Source organism: Camelus dromedarius, chromosome 4 (assembly GCF_036321535.1).
Source record: "Camelus dromedarius isolate mCamDro1 chromosome 4, mCamDro1.pat, whole genome shotgun sequence".
In the NCBI taxonomy this organism is placed as follows: Eukaryota; Metazoa; Chordata; class Mammalia; order Artiodactyla; family Camelidae; genus Camelus; species Camelus dromedarius.
Genome location: NC_087439.1, coordinates 66,357,909 through 66,377,689, shown reverse-complemented (window position 1 = coordinate 66,377,689; position 19,781 = coordinate 66,357,909). Strand labels below are relative to the sequence as shown.

The 19,781-nt window shown below is 40.3% G+C and overlaps 1 protein-coding gene and 1 long non-coding RNA gene across 3 annotated transcripts in view; both read left to right on the top strand.

Moving 5' to 3' along the window:
• LOC116153084 (uncharacterized) overlaps window positions 1–5,630 on the top strand; it is a 60,075-nt gene extending 54,445 nt beyond the window's left edge. The window contains exons 3-4 of the long non-coding RNA XR_004136801.2: window positions 2,265–2,639; window positions 4,508–5,630. This is a non-coding gene — a long non-coding RNA (uncharacterized LOC116153084). The remainder of the gene's footprint in view (window positions 1–2,264; window positions 2,640–4,507) is intronic.
• Window positions 5,631–8,533: 2,903 nt separating this feature from the next.
• CCNYL1 (cyclin Y like 1) overlaps window positions 8,534–19,781 on the top strand; it is a 37,176-nt gene continuing 25,928 nt past the window's right edge. The window contains exons 1-2 of one of the 2 annotated variants that reach the window (XM_064485047.1): window positions 8,534–9,149; window positions 19,320–19,394. In XM_064485047.1, coding sequence (XP_064341117.1) covers window positions 8,924–9,149; window positions 19,320–19,394 — 301 coding nt within the window. In that variant the 5' untranslated portion in view covers window positions 8,534–8,923. The remainder of the gene's footprint in view (window positions 9,150–19,319; window positions 19,395–19,781) is intronic. The other variant, XM_064485046.1, reaches the window with a different exon arrangement.

Sequence of the window (19,781 nt, the reverse complement as noted above, 5' to 3'; positions counted from 1 at the left end):
ATTTCTCGTCAGTGAATATATATTACTTCCATCAAAGAAAAAAGACAATATATTTATTAAAAGTTAATAGAAGATATTTCTCATAACTTTCAACTGACTGTTATGTTAAGAGAGGAAAAATACACTGTTTTTCTTTTTCAATGGGGAGCGGTAAGAAACACACCCAGTGGGCAGTCCCTTGGAGCCCAGTGGCTGAGAGCCCAGCCCATGGAGTAAGCCGTCTGGCTCCAAGTCCTCATGTGCCACTTTCTAGACTGGGCATCTCAGGCCTCCCTGTCAATCATACTGAGTCTCAGTTTCTCATCTGTAAAACGGGGTGATAATGGTACACACAAGGCTTGGGACTGCCATCCAGCTCTGGCCCCAGATTGGAATTTGATTCCTTTTAGCTCAATGATTTGGAAATTTTAGGACACCAAAAGTCAGAGACCAGTCCAAGGATCTGACTCTCCCTTTATTCTGTCAAGGGCGGGCCAAGCAACATCCAGATACCTGTCGCATTGCTTTTGGGTACAGGGGCCCGGGGTCGGGTGGTGGACATGAGAGAGGCACTTGTTGCAGGTGCCAAATTTAAAGTGGCACCAAAACACTCAATAATCAAGATAAATAATATTTTAATAGAATGTTTTAAATAAAAATATGTAAAGGAAACGATACTGGACAAAATATCAACAATTTTAATAGAGACAAATAGATAAGTATGACTGATGTTCCCTTTGTTTCAGGTTCCATTATGGCTCAGCATGGCACTGCTGCCAGCCCACTGCCTGAAGGTGGGGAACCTTCAATTATTCAAATCATTATTAATTGCTACTTAATTATAATTAATTATCCAAATTATCCTGAGCCTCAGAACCAGGATTGCTCTCTCTATGATTGTTTGGCCTTCAGTCAAGGCCCTGTAAGGATACTTGTGGAGAATGTGTATCTTTCTGATCCTGTTTGTTTCTTTCTCTTCTGTAGCCCCCTAGTCACAGTTGCTACCTAACCCCAGCTTTCTTATCTCACTGAGGACTCTGAGGGGCAGGTTTCTCCCTATTCTTTTATAGAAACATAAAATGCCAGCAAAGCATGGTTTCTACCGTCAAAGAGTGCTAAACAGAGTTTGCACATGTGGCAGCCTCCTCCCCTGATACTTCTGGGGAAAGGCACACAGACCTTGGTATACCTTACTTCAAAAACAGGCAAGGGCACAGAAAGAGAAAGAAAAATGCCATATGATATCACTTATATGTGGAATCTAAAAAAGAGACACAAATAAAATTACTTACAGAACAGAAACAGACTCAGACGTAGAGAAGGAAACTTACGGTTACCAGGGGGTAAAGGGGGTGGGAAGGGATAAATTGGGAGTTCGAAATTTGCACCTCTTGGGGGTGATGGAAATGTTATTTACCTTGATTGTGGTGGTGGTTTCATAGGTGTACACATCTATCAACATTCCTCAAATTGTACATCTGAAATATGTGTAGTTTACTGTACAGAAATTATACCACAATAAAGTTGTTTTTAAAATAAAAAAATAGGCAAGAGCAAACAGCATGTTCATTCTGTCTGTTTCCCAGGAGAAGGGAAGAGCCTTATGTCATGGGGTCAGCCAGCCCTTTGGTCCCACGTGGAGAGTTTCCCTGAGGGGCTTTCGTATTACTGTATCATGGGAGTTTTGTGGGTATCAGTTTATGCATGTCAAGCACTTCACAGTGCACATTCACATGGAAATTGCTAGATAAAAGTAAACATCCAGAGTCTTGTTTTCAATCAATGGTTTCATTTTTACATAGGATACATAGAAACCATAGATTCTAAGTTGCTTTATCAAAGTAATCACTAGAAAAATAAGACATTCTTAGCATGGAAACTTTAGGGAATTCCCTCTATCACTCTCCTCCACTTGATTGAATGTACTGTATGTTATCTTCAAACATGTAAGTTGGAACATCGCAAAATGGCCAAATGGCCATCACAAAATGCCTTAACCTGTGGCAAATTTGTTTCTGAAAGCACCTGCAGAAATCTAGGTTCTTTCTAGCTACTAAGAAACTCAGAGACCACGGTGGGGGTGGGGGAGGGAAGGGACTATTTAAATAGCAGGTAGTGCATAAGACTTAGATTTGGTTACAGTAAGTTTAGCATAATCCATTGTAAGGTGATGGTCTGGATGATCTTAACACTGAAGAAACTGGCTTTGTGGGTTTTTTTTTTTTTCTTTCTAATTGAAGGAATGTTGCTCACCACACCTCCCCTTTTCTCCCCCATATTTTTAGATTAATGTGTTTACCAGAGAAGTGAAACACACTAGGATTACATATCTGTGTCCAGCAACAAATCTGACTACTCAGGACCACCGCGTGGTCAGGGATGTCCAGCCAGTCCCAGATGTCCCAGCCTTCGCAGGCCAGGCACCTGACATGAGCATGAGGAAGCCACAGTGAACAATCCAGCCTTGGGAGACAAGCCATGGAGGGGAAATGAGGAACCCAGCTGCCAGCCAGGACAGACACTCCAGCTGGGTGGCCCCTATGTGAGCCATCTCAGCCACGGCCAGGTGCTAGATCCACTCCAGCTGAGGCCCCAGCTGTCCTGGAGCAGGGGTGAGCAGTCCCCACTGTGCCCTGCCTGATTTCCTGACCTATAAAATGGTGAGCATTAGAAAATGGCTGTTTTTTAAAATGCAATAGGGGAACAGAAACTAGAAGCAGAGGCACAAAAGAGAATGGAGAAGATTGAAAAATAAAGAACAATTATAACCATTCTCAAATTGTGATTGTTGGTACTCTCAATTCAACTTTTTCATTCATTTATCTGTTCATTCAAGAAAAATGTATTGAGACAGCTGCAAGCCAGGCATTGTACTTAGTGCCAGGGATACCAAAAAGCTGAATAAAATAGTTCTGTCCTCAGGGGAGTGCCTAGTTTAATGAGGATGTCAAACAAGTAACCAACTATCATACAAGGTAATACAAGGCTGGTATATAGTAAGGGTTTACAGAAGGAGCTGATTGTACTGAAGATGCAGAATCTCACAGCCCCAAGGAGGTCAGAGAAGCATTGCAGAGGAGGCTCTGTTTGAGAACCTCAAAGAATGAGTAGAGGTTTACCAGATGGCCAAGGTGGGGCACAGCAAACTCTGCTTACAGAGGGCAGGGCAGCTGCTCCTGTGGTCTCAGCTTTTCTTTGCCTCTCCTGGGCAAAGCATTGATTGCACACCCAGAGTATTATTTTCAGAGGAGTATTTTATCTGTGTGGTAAGTACGACTGAAAAGAAACAGCTCATGGGTGTACGGCACTGCTCAACCAAGACTCATCAGGTGAGCACCCTACAGAAGCCAGGCTTGCTCAGCAGAGGGGCCAAGGCCTTAGCACCCACCCCCTACCCCCACCAACTGTAATCTAAGTTGTTGGCTTTTTCTAAAGTGTGCTTTCTATTCAAATGCGACTCTTAAGACAAGATCCCTGGCCCCTACCTCCATCCAGTTTACTCTAATCCCTTCTGATAGAAAAATTCCAGAGGTATTCCAGGGTGGATGCCATGTGATGAGGATAAAAGCTGATTTGTCTCCAAAGTAGGCTGATGGAGCCACGGTGAGGAAAAGTTCATGTCCTAAAAGCTTTGTTTCTAGGAGACAAATTTGGTTAAAAAGACATCTTCAAACTTTTCCCTGCTGTCAAGTTGAATGAAACTCCTCCTCCTACAGTGTTTTTCACATCAGCTTCATTTGATGAGGCTGCTGTCAAAAAAGGCTACTGGAAGAAACTGAGGGGAATATGTTTAATCACTGCAAGAAGATGGTTCTAACTTCAGTAAGGCAACTTGGCCAAGGATTCCATTTCAAGAGGGTGAAAGTGTACACTTAAATGTACCACGATGTCACACAAAGGAAACAAGGGGAAATAGTGAAACATGGAAATGCTAGGGGGAAAAGGAGTATTGGCATGATTAGGAAAAAACAATTGAAAGCATTTAATGCTTTTTTTTTGCTTTTTTTTTTTTTTTTGTACCCTGCCTTGTTCTAAATGGATTTGGCAGTGAGTTTATTTCCTGGGCAAGTGTAGAGGGTAGCTCTCTTACGAAACTCATTGAGTGCAGACCGCATGCTGTTAACAGTCTTTGGAGCTGGAAGCAGAGCTGGCATCTGCTTTAGAAAACCAGGAGCTTGAACAAGGCACTTCCAGAAGAGAAAGACTCTTCTATCCCGACTCAGGGGTGATCTGAGGAAGCACCAGCAGTGGGATGAGAAAGACTTTAGATTTTCTATAGCACTTAGACAAATGAAAATGGAAGCAAGTAAACTATTAAATGGCAAAGAAAAGTAAAGGTCCCCAAAAGGCAAAAGGAAACTCCTAGTCTCTCCTAAAACTTCAGGACCTTCCTAGAACTTGTCTCAGGAGATGCCCTGATGTTTGAAAATGTAACCACAGTGGACATTTGGGGCCAGAACTGACCTGTTCAATGAGCATTACCTTCCCTGATGGTATGGCTTACTAACACCTTTTTTCTTTTTTTCAGAGCATCATTTCAAATGAATCAGCATTCTCATCTCAACAGACTCAGTTGGCAGAAAGAAATCTAGATGCTGTGAGAAGAGAGAAGGTGAAAGAACAGTTCAGAAGGAGTGGGAAAAGACAGGTGGAAGAGACACTGGATAGTTTACTACAATATGACTACCTATACCATCAAAGGGCCCACTTACTAAAACATCTGGATCACAATGTTCTAAAGTTAGGAATGAGAGAAGTCAAGTTGTTCCACATCTAATCAGGTATAACAGTAATTCTTAACTTTTTTTGTGCCTTCGAGAATATGACAGTAAGAGTAGGCCCTATGTCCAGAAAAAAAAAAATGTACATGAAGAACAGCTAGTCATAATACTCAAGATGGAATAGAGTTAGTCCCTTTGCTCTCCCAGACTTGCCACTGTCATAGTAGGATAGGGTTTTTTTCTTAATGCTTTCTGTTCTCTTGAAACAAAATATTTTCAAGTCTATTTTCATAATGATGATTCCCAATATTTTTTCCTGCTTAGCAAGTTTAAAATTCTTTAATTTTCAAGGTCATGCATATCTATTTTTGTATGTGTCTGTTGTTAAATGCAGCCACTATTTTGTAACCTAATTTTAGGCATTGTCTCAAGTCTACAAGAATCATTCAAAATGGTATCTAGTGACATTCCTACGACTTTAGACAATATTATTATTATCGTGGAATGTAGTTACTGGGTCCTAAGGATTTAACAAGATGCTGTTTACTGAAACTGAACTTCATTGAATCCTTTCTCATTCCACTGTGGTTTCCACATTTCAGTATATTTCCTATTTTTGTCCCCCAAACCTTACTTATATCTTTTAAACAATTAAATACAATCATCCCTGCTTCCCTGATTTTTGAGGTGACCTTTTTCTCCTGGTATCCTTTTAATAAAGGAAAATACTCCCTCTGGTCTTTTTTTGGTCTCTTATGTGACTAAAGGGTTTGTAAATGGTCACACATTTTGCACCTACATGTCATTTTCTTCTTAATTTTTCAAATTCTTTCCCCCCAAAGTTGTTGCTATTTCTGTTAACTATTTGGAGGAACAAATAGTTCCCATCTTCCACTTTTGTGACATACCTATTTATACTTGAGCTCCTTGGTTTTTGCTCAAATTCCTTTTCAATTTACCCACTTTGGGGGAAAATATGATTTGGTTTTTGTTAGGTATACTGATCTTTTCTGAAGTAAACTTCTCTCTACACATTATCCTCTCTTTTCCAGAGTAGCTTTCCAAGTAGAAGCCTATTATTATAGAGAAAAATAGAGGTCATCAGATGAGCTCTTCCTAAACCTCTCCTCTACTAGAAATATCTCTGTTTCACCCAGGTCCTCTCTCCTTCCTTGCCTTTCTCTCAGTCTAAAGCTAATCTGTGCCTGCTCTGGAGTACATCCACTTCTGCCTTCTTGGGGACCTTGCTCTGTCAATTCTCCCATCTCCTCCAACTTCAAAGTCCTTTTGTCTCCATTGGCTCTTACCCTTTAACATATAAATATTACTCATATTTTTTTCCATCTTTAAGAAAAAAGCATTCTTAACTATACATCTCCTCGTTACTACCACATATCTCTTCTCAGCCAAATGTTTAAGAAGAGAATCCCTGTCTTCACTTTCTCACCGCCCATTCATTTCTTTACTCACTGCCTGCCTTCTGGCTGGTGCACATCCCCAATCACATGTCACAGCCAGTGATATTTGTAGCCTTCCTGTTCTCTGGACAGCACTGAACTCTGTTTAGGGAATTACGAATGGAGTGTCTACTGGCCAGATACTGTGCTAGGTTCTGCTGTCCCAGAAATGGGAGGCAGATGTGATCCCTTCCCTCATGGGACTCACCTGATCAGCCATTCCTGATTAATGCTCAGGCTCCTTGACTTCCACTGCTCACCCTGGCAGGCTTCACTTAAATGCCACTTAAATCTCCCTTTTCTCGAGATCTCCTCCCTTCCTTCCTTCCTTCCTTTCTTCCTACCTACCTATCTTTCTTCCTTTATTATACACTTCTCAAGGCAATCACTTCTATACCAGGGCTTCAATTACTTTGTATATATACTCTAATGACAATACAATTTTAAATGTTGTTTTCCTTTAACAATTTTATTTTACAGAGGAGACCTCGTTTACTAAAACCATAGATTCCAAGTTGTTCCATGCAAAATGTTATATTCTTAGATGTCAACATTAGGAAATTTCTCCAAGCACATTTTTTGGTTGATTTAATATGTGTATTATTTTCAAAAATGTAAGTTGGGCTATCACAAAATAGACTTAGTCTACAGAGGTTTACATCCAGCTTTCAACCAGAGAGCTCTATTTCCATGTTCCACTTGACAGAGCCCAAAATGATCTTCCTCCGCAAACCTCTTCCTCTTGCTGCATTCTCCATCTAGGAGAAAGTCACTGCTCTCTACTTAGTTCCCTAAGCCAGAACCCTAGCAGCCCATGTTTGCCTCCCTTTTACCCCTCTCTCTCCATAGCTAGTCACTGAGCACTTCTTTTCTACCTCCCAAATGACTTCAAATCCTTTCCTTCCACTCCAGTCTCTGCCACTGCCCTTAGTTTGAACCCTCACTCCTCTCTTAGATGAATATAAAGTTCCTTAAGTGGTCTTGTTGCTTCCTTCAACCCTTCTTATTGTCCAGAGTGACCTCACTTCAAACCACCTGATAGTGACTCCTTAACTTCACAACATTCAGTGGCTCTCATGTTTCTGCAAAAAAAAATTCACTCTTTACTCCAGCATCTACTTTGGGGTTAGGGTTTGAATTTCAGGTTCAAGTACTTTGCAGCAGTGTGACCTCACAATAGGACTTTCTAAGCCTTTGTTTTTTCTGGTTGTTGAACTGAGGGCAGGGCTGTTCTGACACACAGTGCCTGGAACATAGAAGGGACTCATCAATTTGAATGAAGGGAAAACCTTTAAAAATCCGTATCAAAAAATTGTTCCTCCTTAAAAAACTAAAATCCTAATACACTACTTCACTTCCAACCAAATTTGCCTTCTATCTTTATTTTCTGATAATCACAGTAAATTGTCTTTGGTGGGGGATCCACACTATCTGGGATCAGATCCTGGCCACACCCCTGAGCAATCATGTGACCTTGGGAACGCTACTTTAACTTCTGTAAAATCTGTAAAATGAGGGTTTTCTGTTCGAGGGTTAAGTGAGTACCTCATTTGGAACGGCGTCGGGCGCATAGTTAATGTTTGCCAAATATTAACTATCGTTACATAGTCATCAAATCAAGACCGTGGTACACCACTTTGTGACTCTCAATTATATCAGAAAATCGTGCTTTATGCGTTTTTGTTGGCGAAAGGAGGAAAACCTGGAAACTCCGGCCGTGGAAGGGAGAAACAAGCGAGAAAAGCGAGTTGCTGAATCCCAGCATTTCAGAGGTGGGAGGGACGAGTTCGGTCCCTATTTTACGGATGAGGAAGTGGAGGGGTGACGTGTCCTCCAGTCTCATTCAAGACACAGACACAGCTCTTTATTGAGAGTAGGACCAGGGTCCTGGGGGTTGCTATGGTAAAACTGCAGGCGGAAACTAACACTCTCTGGAAGGCAGGACAGGAGGAGCATTCAGTTACAAAAACGGTCAACAATTCGGGTGTAAGTTCGGTGAGCAATGCATCAAATGAGTCAGCTGTCAGACCCGGTGAAACCGAGTTGCTAACGCAACTGGCTCTTGACTTTACTAACGGGCGCCTTCTATAGAGCCCACTGACCCAGGACAGCTTCCATTAACAAACGCCCGTGGCGCTTCCCGCAGTACCGGAAAGCTTACAGCCGCGCGCGATGAATGGAAACCGGAGTCCCGGGCGCGCCGCGAGGGGGGCGGGGCAGCCGCGGGGCGGGGCAGCTGTGGGGCGGGGCGGGGCATTGTGAGTCACGTGCCTGCCCTCTAAGGCGGGCTCGTGGAGGGAACTCTGGTCGTGATTGGTCCGTCGTAACCAGGTGATCAAAGGACGCGTTCCGGTTGGCAAGCGCTGGCCCAGGCTAGCGGGTTTCAGTCCAGAGGCGGCAGCGGAAGGAGGAGGAGCTCTGGTCGCGCTCTCTCCCGGTAGTGGCTGCACGTCTCAGCGTTTGTCGGATCCCCACCCCTTTTAAATAAGCAGGGTTGGTCACCGCCCTCACAGACTAGTTGACTCCGGGGAGGCGGCAGCGGCGAGGCGGCGGGGGTGCGGCCGGGGCCGGAGCCCTGCCAGGGGCCCGGCGGCGGCCGGACTGGCCAGCAGCGAACGAGGCCGCGTTTACACCAGCGGCGCAGCCCCGACATAATCCGGGGCTACCCGTGCCGGCCGCGCCATTGTTGGGGGAGGGGGCGGCTGCTGAGCGTGGCGGAGTCGAGGGTCGAGCGAAGGCGGCGGCAGCCAGGAGCGGAGGCAGCCCATGGGGAACACGCTGACCTGTTGCGTGTCCCCCAATGCCAGCCCCAAGCGGGGCCGGCGCGCGGGGTCGGCGGAGCCAGACTACGAGGCTGAGATCTACGAGGCAGCGGCTGGGGACGCGGTGGCAGTAGCGCCGGCGCCGGCTACCGTGGAACCCGCCGAGCTGGATTTCGGAGCCGGCGAAGGACACCACCTGCAGCACATCAGCGACCGGGAAATGCCCGAAGGTAAGAGGCCGGCCCCGTCTGCTCTCGGGCGTACCTCTGGCCTCCATCGCCCCCCGGGTTCCCCGGGAGGGAGCCGCCGCCTAGGGCTCCTTCCTGCCCTGAGCTGCCTTTCCCAGGGCTGGGCACCGGGGACGAAGGCTGGCTCTGCCTGGCGTCCCCACCCCTTATTCTTTCCCCATCGCGTCCGGCCAACCTCTTTCCCTCTTCCCTTCCCAAACGCCCAGTCCTTTCCCCCATTCCCATTTCCCACCCCGGCCTGAGACCCTCCAGTCCGCGGCCCTTCCTGTTTGTGGCTCTATTTAACATCTCGTGGGACTTTTATAAAGACTTTTTGGTATAGCCTTTCTTTTCTCAATGAAAACTTAAATGCCCCAACTTCGGTGTATCCGTCCCACCTCCCTATCCTTATCTATCCAGATGGTGTGAAGTGAAGGAACCAGGTAAGGGCCTGACGATACTCTTCCACCGGTTAAGGTAGTTTGTGCTCGGGACAACTGAAACATTTTAGGATTTGTTAAATTTAAAATAGAGATTGACAAAGTCTATGCGATGTTTTTAAGTAAAATTCTTGAAATTTCAGTGTTTTCAGTCGCCTTCATAGAAGCTGCTTTACTCCTTCTAACTGTAATTTCAACACGGAAGGAAAGAAAATGGTGAGAAGGGGGCTTAAAATAACTGTGAACAGTGTGAAACGTTACTGCCACGGCTGCAGAGAATAGTTTTTACCCAAAAGAAAACTCGTGGAGTTCTGATTACTTTAAAATTCCCACCTTGACACAAATGTGTTCAGCCCAGCAGCTTTAACAGACTTCATTTACACGTTGCCTATTCTGGGGGAGAGGTGGGGTGATTCGTGAGACTGTTCGTCAAAAGTTTCAAAAGAGAGAAAACAAATTTAGATTTTAACTTGTAAAATAAACTTTCGGGAGTTAATATGCCGGATCCTGCAGAAAAGTGTCTCCATGGTTCCCTCTCCTTTCTGCCCCCACCCCCCACCTGCCAGTAGAATCCTATTCAACTTTAAGAATGTTCAAGGAAAAAAGAAGAATGTTCAGGTAAAAGTTCTAGAGACTAAACGGCCTGGGGAGGGGGGTGGGGCGGGCTTGTCAGGAAGGACAGGGAGTAGAAGAAATGTTTGATTTTTGCCTCAAGAATTTTGGAAAGGAATGACCCTAGATTAAAAAAAAAATTCAGCTAGCAACGGTGGCTCTTTAATAAAGACTGTATTCAACTGTATCACGAAGATGTTAAAGCTCCGCTAGCCCTTTTGTTTCGTTTAAATGCCAGAGATTACTTAATAGAAGAAATGTCGTATAGGTCTTATATTTAAGTTTTAGTTGAGTTTATTTACTTTTTTAAAAAATTAGAATAATGAAGCCTGTGGATTCCCATATGATGGACAGGGGTTTGCAACTGGGAAGTACTCCCTTGTCAGAATATTCACATATTGTGAAAGAATGAACAAATTATGTGAATTAATTGTAGCTTTAAACACAAAGCATGTAAGTACTTGTGAAAACTTCTATTCTGCCTGTTGCTGTAAAATAAGCTTCTGAGTGATTTTACAGACCAGTTAGTAATTGGATAGTGTAGAATGAGAGACCAAAGTAGGACCTTTATATAATTCTTTTAAGATTTACAACACATTTTCAAGTATATTTCATTTGGACCTGCCATCCACAAATGAAGCCTGTGTATATTCTCCATGTTGCCGATGAAGAAACTGAGACTTAGAGATCTGAAATGACTGTATAATACAGCTACTAAATGAAGAGAGGGATGTGGTGGTGGTAGATACGCCAAGTTCAGTGATTGGGGTGCTTAAAAAACTCTTAGATTATGGTTACCATGGGAGGAAGGGGGTGGGAAGGGATAAATTGGGAGTTCGAGATTTACAGATACTAATATATGTAAAATAGATAAACAACAAGTTCATACTGTATATCACAGTGAACTATATTTAATATCTTGTAGTAACTTATGGTGGAAAAGAGTATGAAAACACATATATGTATGTTCATGTATGATTGAAGCATTATGCTGTACACCAGAAATTGACACAACATTGTAAACTGACTATACTTCAATAAAAAAAATACATACATACAAAAAAAAAAACCTCTTAGAATGCACCTTATATTTTATAATTTATACATAAGATAGACCTAGCTCAGCTTCCTCCAGTTTTGGGTATTTCCATTAGAGTTTAATTGTACGCAACTCAGAAGCAACATTTACCCCTCCATCCTATGTCTGTACATTCATTACGATGGATAAGAATAAAAATAGAAGTCTTGAAATAGTCTAAATTTACCAGTCAGGTAAGCAGGTTGATACAGTTTAAAGAGTTTATTCTGAGGACCTCAAATTGGAGCCTCGAATGCCCTGGACAGAAGGACATTAGGAGAAGCTGGTAAGAGGGCAGGTAAGATACCAAACATAAAGCATAGGACTGTATATAATAAAGAGTGTTAAATCAGGAAAGTTGGAAAAATAGAGTTCATGAGTATAGAATTTACCTTTTTATGTTTAGCTTGATTGTTAAAATTTCATTTCACTTTGTCTTTTAAGGTTTTTTTGGATTCAATAACACGATAAGAAACCTCAATTTCAACATTTGCCTATTATTAAGTTTCCATAGAAATAAGTTTAGAACACCAAATATAAAGTACAGGCACATTGAAAGTTTGCTTTTAACATATTTATTTCAGACAATCTTATATCAGTTTCCTTGGAAACTGAGAAATACCTACTTAGATGTAAAACATGAAGAATTATTTGGTTACTTGGATAAAATCATACATAAATGATGCTTTGTCTTGTTGTTCTAAAACATTTAAGAAAAACATGGTTTCTTCAAGCCATTTCAAAGACATTATTCCTAAGAACCTGATATAGATATCTGATAGACTCAAAAAGAATTTTTTTTGTTTGTTTGTTTACTACCTTGCCTTTATCTAACAGTATAGCTAATATAATTGATGGTAGTGTTAGTAACACAAAATAAGATGCTATGGTCCTGTTATCTGATTGTATTATTACTCATCAACTTTCCATACAGTCTTTATGTTTCGACCTTAGGAGCTTTGCTAATTTTCTGGCAAAAGGTGGTCTCTCAAGTGACCCCTTCCTCTTCTCCTACCTGAGGAGAGGGTCAGGAAGGAATTGGCAATATGATGTGGAAAAACCTCTGAGCAACAGATCTTTCCTCTTTCCAGTAGCTATTTTAAACCCTCTTTTTTTTTTAACTTTTTTTTGATGGCAGTATTAATAAACATTTGATGTAAAAAATTTAGAAAATATAGAAAAGTCATTCACTCATAGTCAGAAGAATTTTTGTTAATATTTTGGTGTTGATTCTTCCTGAACCTTTTGTATCCATATAAACATAACATTTTGTTTATTTTACAAAAATGAGATCACTCTTTATGTGCCACTTTGTAATTGGTTGTTATAAAGTAATGCGATGGAGCTCCTGGAACTGTGCTGACACCTAGGGAGCACTGCAGGATGTATTTCCATGCAACTGCGTGTAGCTCTACCGCCTGCCTTTTAATAACTGTTTACTGTACCATTGAATGGTTGGTGCATCATTCATTTACCCACCCTTTATGGTTGAGCATCTTTTATAGAAAAACTGTACATAATCCCATTTTAATGCTTTATTCTGGGGACACAGACAAAAACTGAGGGATTTTAATGGTAGAATTCTAATGGTACACTTTGTCTTATGACTTTATAATTAAATTCATAGAGTGATCCATTTTGTGGTTAAGGTATTTTAACATTGATTGTTCTTTTCCAAAATTAAAGTTACCATTGATTTTTCACTGAACATTAGATTCCCTCTTTTAGTTTTTTGTGTTTCTTGGTAACCTGTTCTTGTATCTTTGATTCTGAGTAACTAAACTTCTACCCTAAGAGATCTGAAATTAATGCTGGTCTTAGGTGACAGATAAATCGAAAGACAGCATTAGAAGAAATCTTAGATATGGTGTGGGAAAATTGGGAGAAACCTACCTGGTTTTGGGTATGCTGAAACAGATGATTATTGGTAGTAGTCCAGATGCAGGACAAACAGTGGTTATACAAGACAAAACCTGTACCCTAACTCAAGTCCTTACTTTTTAGAGGTGCCTAGGGGCAGATAGCACATGAAGAATCAAAAGCATCAGATAGTGAGATGCCAAGAAGAAAGGAAAAGAGGGTAATGGGCTGGGGAGGAAGGCAGTTTTACGTGGGGTGGTTAAAGGCAGCTGCTTTCCTTAAGTGACCCTGTGAGCAGTCCTAAGAGTCAGTGGGAGCCACGTGAGGATGTGGGAAAAGAGGCTTCTGTGCACAGTTGCTCAGGTGGCAGTACACTGTGAGGCAAAGGACAGAAAGATGGGTGGCTGCAGCTGAGTGGGAGAAGGCCAGGGTAATATGGGGGATTAAGACCTTGTATGCCTAGTGGGCCTTGACAAAAAATAGGGATTTTAGTCCAATTGTCATGGGAAACCATTGGAGGATTATATGCAGGGAAATGATGTTATTCTTTAAGAAGGGAGTAGGGGCGATCAGACCAGCTACTGTGTGAGAACAGACTAATGTAGGCAAGAGTGGAAGCAGGGAGACAGCTTAGGAGGCTTGTGCAGTAAGTAGTTCAGATGAGAGCCAACAGTGGCTTGAACAACAAAAAAACCCCAATACTAATAATACAGGCTTTCTTGAAATTGAATCTAAAAGTAGGTTAACAAAGATATGAATGGACAAGTCACAGAAAAAGAAGTGCAGATGGCCCTTACACATGTCCTCACCACACGTAAGAAAAATGCAAAATAAAACTATATTGTAGTTTCTCTTCTGTTGGGAGAAAATTCGAAAACTTGGCGCTACATTCTTTTGTGAGACTGAAGAAAGTTACATTCATATGTTGCTGGTGGAAATGCAAAATGGTTCAACTCCATGAGGGGGAAGTTGGCACAATCTCACTTTATCCAGAAATCCTACTAAAGCAGTTTACTCTGGAGATTACACCCCACAAGTATGAAACCACATAATTCTCAAAGTTTTTGTTACATTATTTCCAGTAGCAAAATATTGGAAATAATTCAGATGCCCAGTAAAGGACTGGTAAAATAAACTGGTATATCCACACAGAGAAGAACTATGGAGCTGTAAGAAAGCCCTCTCCTGCTATGACTTGATCTCTGGGGTGTGTTACGTGAAAAAAGCAAGGAGAGAACATACAGTAATCTACATGACAGAAGCAGGAAAAATAATATGTATTTGCTTATTTAAAGAAAAAAAAAAAGAGAAATTCTTGCTGGTTGTGTGACTATTATCATCAGCTTTCCTTAGTGGTTAGCCAAAGCACTGTTTGCCCAAGATGATATCTGGGTGTGGGTAATGAGTGGACATACACTTACCTGTGAAATGCTAAGTAATCACTTTTTGCTTTTGAGTTAATTGTGAAAGCTTTGTTTTCTCATGTATGTTGGTTTATATAGTATATAGATTGCTCTTGGATTTCATTTAATCCTTACAAACAATGTTTTGAGTTAGGTAGTGTAGGAATTATACTCAGGTATAAATTGAGTTGTCCAGGACTTTAAAAATGAGACTTGATAGATCAGGACTGTAAATTCCAAGTATGTGGCATATAGGAGCAGAATTTTTTTTTTAATTTTTTTTTTTTTTTTTAGGAGCAGAATTTATGATCACTCATTATGTGAGCTGCTTTGGATACTACCTTTTTTCCTCACTTTTTTTTTTTTTTAGTATATTAAAGTAGTAAAACTTTAGAGTTAAAACAGTAATATTGCATAATATTGAAATGAAATGGAGGTAACTTGCAACCCAGAAAGTTTCTTAAAAGTCGAAGCAACTGAGCAAAGTGCCCTTTGAAAATACATAAAGGAAGACAGGTACACTTAACTACATGTCACGTCTCGGTCATGGTCGCTAAAACACAAATTGAGGGTTAATATAAGGTAAGACTGAGAAGCAAGGTAGAGGCAGGCACAGAAGCAGTTGGAAACCAGAGTTTGGAAGTTCGGGATTCAGGATGTCAGAAGCTAGGAAAGCAGAAGCAAGGCTCAGGCACACAGTAGACTAGGGGTGCAGGAGCACACTGCGTGTGCTCTGGTGGGACAGCCCAGCTCAGGGCCCTCCGGGATAAGTACCTGATTCGGGTAGAAAGTGTGGGTTCAGATAAAATCATCAGTTTACACAGTAATTCCAAGACTTGAAATGTTTGTATTATGAGCCATGAAACGAATACACTGTGCAGCATAGGGATGATGGGGCAGTTTAGTAAACCCAGTAAACCTTTAAACTGGTGCCCAGTATTGTCCCAGAACTGCTGACATCTTCTGTTTAGTTGGAATATATTGAAATCAATATGTTTAAATCAATCTCTTTCTGAAATACACTGCTTCTGTCAGATAATTTCTTGGTCAGTGCCCTCTCCTAATTTTTTGACAAGGGAAAATCATTTATTGACAGTTTCTGATAGCATAATTTTAACACTTTTAGCCTTTAGTAATGCATTTTATTTATTCTAAGTTGCTTATATTTTCACACTTAACATCTGCAATTGAGATTGAGATTGATCTTAGAACTGATAAGAATCTTAGATTGGAGGAAAAGGAATATTCAATGTCAGTGGTGTTTTACAGATTTCCTCTGAAGAATATTTACTTTAAGACCTGGGTTTAATTTTTTTCTAATCATGCTTCTTCTACATTGACCTATGATGTCAAATAAGTTGCAGTTTAAATTGACAATACGAAAGTGATCAATCCTAAAATAGTTTTAATCATAACCCTTAATCATGAGCTCAAGAATATTTCTCCTGAGTTAAAATATTTCTAGAGGTTTGTAAAGAAATAATTTTAGGAATAATTCATATATAAGATGCACAGTCATTTCCTGAAATGTAAATTATTGTGTGTGCATGTTGAGGGGGAAATGGAGGATGAGAGGGATGGTGTTTGGTAATGCTTTGCTTAGTAACTGGCAGCTTTAACTTGCTGATAGTGAAAAGAGTGTAGTAGGTTTTACCATCGTCTCCTTAGGCTCTTGGGAAAACAGTTACTGGAGAGTGCAGAAATACTATATGTATGAGTTTATTGTCTAATGACTTACATGTCCATTCTATAAAAGAGTGATGCGGTGTTTTTAATTAGCAAAAAGTGCAAGTTACACAGAAATTGTTATAGGCTGTGAACAGAAGATTAATATTTTCTGACAACTTCATGCAATTGACATTAGGGCCCTAGCATGTACAGACATTACATTACAAATGATAGGCAACTGGTGAAAGTGGAAATAACACCGTTAACTATGGAAAAAATGGTCAAAACTGTGCAATCAAAAGAAATACAAATCAGATCCACAGTGAGGGTCTTCATTCATATCAGTAGGAATTTTTTTCAAGTATCCAAAGCTGGAGTAGGAACTACAACTGGTATGATTGATAGCATTATACACTAATATGCCCCCACCTTCTTTGGAAAGCACTTGAGCACTGTACATTGAGCGATGAAAAAGAGCTAACCTTTTGGCCTAGTGATCCCACTTTTGTAGATCTTTGCTAAGGAGATAAAACCATTATTTAAAAAACTGTATACATGAAGATGTTTCCTTACATTTTAACAATAGAACTTTGTAAGAAGCTAAACTCCAGCAATAGGAGATTGGCTAAGTATAGTATAGGAGTAACACTTGATGGGTCAATATGTATTCATTAAACAGTAAATATGCAGCAATGGGGTGGAGAACACTTATTAGTAACAATAAGATATAAATTGTACACTAATTAGGGCTTTTTTTCTTTTTATAAGAAAAGTAAAAATAAAGATTGTGAGTTTATGGGTTAGTTATTAAACAGAGCATTGTTTTGGCTCATGCAGATTTCTGTTCATGATAAGATATTTATCAAAGGAATGAGCAAGTGACCTTTATCTATCCCCACCTTTAGTGGGGTCATCAATACTGCTGATGAACCAGGTCTCTTTCAGTTGCAAATTACAGAAAATCTATCTCAGAATAGCTTAAATTAAATTAAAATAAAAAGTATTGACTTGTATAACTGGAGTTCACAGAGTAAATTTAGCACTTCTTGACCAGGAGTTAAATGATCTCTCCTCAGAGCCTGTCTCAGGTCTGCTCTCCTCTGTTGATCTCTCCTGAAAGGGCTTTCCTCTCGTGAAGGCAAGAGGAGCGTCCAGCAGCCCCTGCTAGCTAGGGGGAGTGCCAGATTTTTTATGGTCACTTGGGCTAATTTTGCTTTTTTTTTTTTTTTTTTTTTTGCTAATTCTTCATGTTATTTCTTTTATCCCAGCTTTCTTGATTTTTATATTTAGATCTTTAGTGGCACATCTTGGTTTGGGGGCAGAGAGAGAGAGAGAAAAGAGTGTGTGTGTGCGTGCGTGCGTGTGTGTTTAATCCTGCTCATCTTTGATTCTGGTACTTAACTTTTCCTGGGCTTTCATTGAAGATTGTTAAATTTTACCATACCATAGACACTGAGAAGTAATATGGCTACTTTGCAAACATTTCTGCTTATTTTTTAGATTCAAATGTAGTCTGCTTTCTTTTTGGTAAGAAGTACTCATGAATCCTTTCAGAAGCCTTAGGATAGAGGCAGCTGTGTCAGTCTCTGCCTGTCACTTTGTATACAACTGAATTTATTTTCCCAAACAGCTAACATTGTCTCATTTTTCAAATGTGTATGGGGGAAAAAACCTTTAAAATAATTATATGGGTCTTTTACATAAAAATGTTTAATAGAATAGTTTCTCCAAAACCAGCTTAATAAACTTCAAATTTAGTGAAGGAATTTTCATGAAGAACAAAGCAAGTTATTTTAGCTATGTAAATTTCTAGTGCTGGCAATAGCATTAAAATGGATGGCTCAGATTGCTGTTAAACCAGGAAGCCCCAAATTATTTTTGTGCAGGATTCAAGCTGTATTGCTTGCGGAGGAAAAGGATTCTAGGTGGATACATTTGTGAAATGCTGAGTTAGACAGTATTCACTACTTAGACTGATGAGTTTTTAATATATCAATGTGTGTTTTCTTTTGATTTTCTAAGAGCCAGGGATGTAGTGTATTATTTGACCAGCAAACCCCCTTTTTAAAAATAGAACAGTTATCATATAGTTTGGGAAATACTGCCTTAACTGAACCATTCCTCTATATCTGGATCTTGGCCCAGTTTCTCGAAAGACTGGTTAAATGGTTTGAGATGGACTTTACTGAAGTGGTGTCATAAGGGTTTTTGTTTTTATGTTTGTTTTAAACGACAACTTTACTCTCCCATATGATAGCTTGTATATGTTTTGTATTCCTGCCTAAGTAGACGACTGTCCCACCTTGGTGCACAGTGGATTGCAGACAGACACATCTTTACATCAGTATGACCAAAATTATTTTCAAGCAGCCCTATGATCTGCTCCAGAAAGTACTCTTACTGAAGCCCCAAGTTAGTCACGCAGCATGGAAAGAGGAAGTGGGAGTTTAGCTTTGGAAATAGAGGGCAAAGTTAAAAATCACTTTCTATCGTGGAAGTGTTCCTATAGATTAAAACATTGAACTTTTATGCAGTCCTCTTAAATCTGCCATGATGAATAGCCCCCAAATAAACCGCAGCCAACTAAATGAGTTCATTTGTTGAATGGAGTTAAAATTTCCCATTTGACTGTCTAAGAACATTTCCCAAAAGCAACTCGCTTGGTTTTGGCATACTTGTTACACTGAGCTGGTATCTGACAATAATTGGCCACAGCATTACTTACTTCTTGAGATTGTTCCTGGAATGTGCTAGTAATATCAGCATAAAGGAGGGGGACTGAATTTTTAATGGATAAGTAGGAGGGGAGTCACATATATGATTCATCTAAAAGTTGCATAGATTATTTAAGTGCAAGTTAAAAAGTCTGGAACAAAGCCCTGGTTTTATTCCACATGTATGGAGAGTTTGTACAATTTTGCTGTTTCCCAGTAGAATTTTTATATTGCTGCCTTTACTAAAATTGCCTTTTTGTCATTACAAAGCTCTTCTCAAGACTGAAAGCTCTTCTCAAGGCTATTAAAAGTGATTAAAATTAATGTGCAGCTATTTTAAAAATCGTGTTTTTCTACTCAACTAAATTATCACACCTCTCTCTCTCCTTCCTGTATAGACTTAGCTTTGGAATCAAACCCTTCTGACCACCCAAGGGCAAGCACAATTTTCCTGAGCAAATCTCAAACGGATGGTAAGACAGTATTTTTTTTCCCCTGAGAAAAAGACTGAAAACTGATTTGTGTATTACAGAAAGTATTGAGAAAAACTCTTAGAGTGGTTTAAATGTTTCACTTTTTCACGTATTCATGTGTCTTATTTTAATATATAAGGATACACTTTCCTTTAGCTGTCACTGTTTTAGTGAGGAGAACACTTAGACTATCTGTTTATACATTTTGTCACCTCTTTATCAACATAGTTAGCTGGCCACATGATTACATGTGGTCTGTTTCTCCATCCTACTTTGTCCTTTTCCCCTTGCACCGAAAAGCATGTGTGTTAAAGGTGAATGATAGGGTTTAGGTCACAGTTAGGTTTTCATTTGATCAAATCAAAAAAGTTAGTTGTTTACATATGG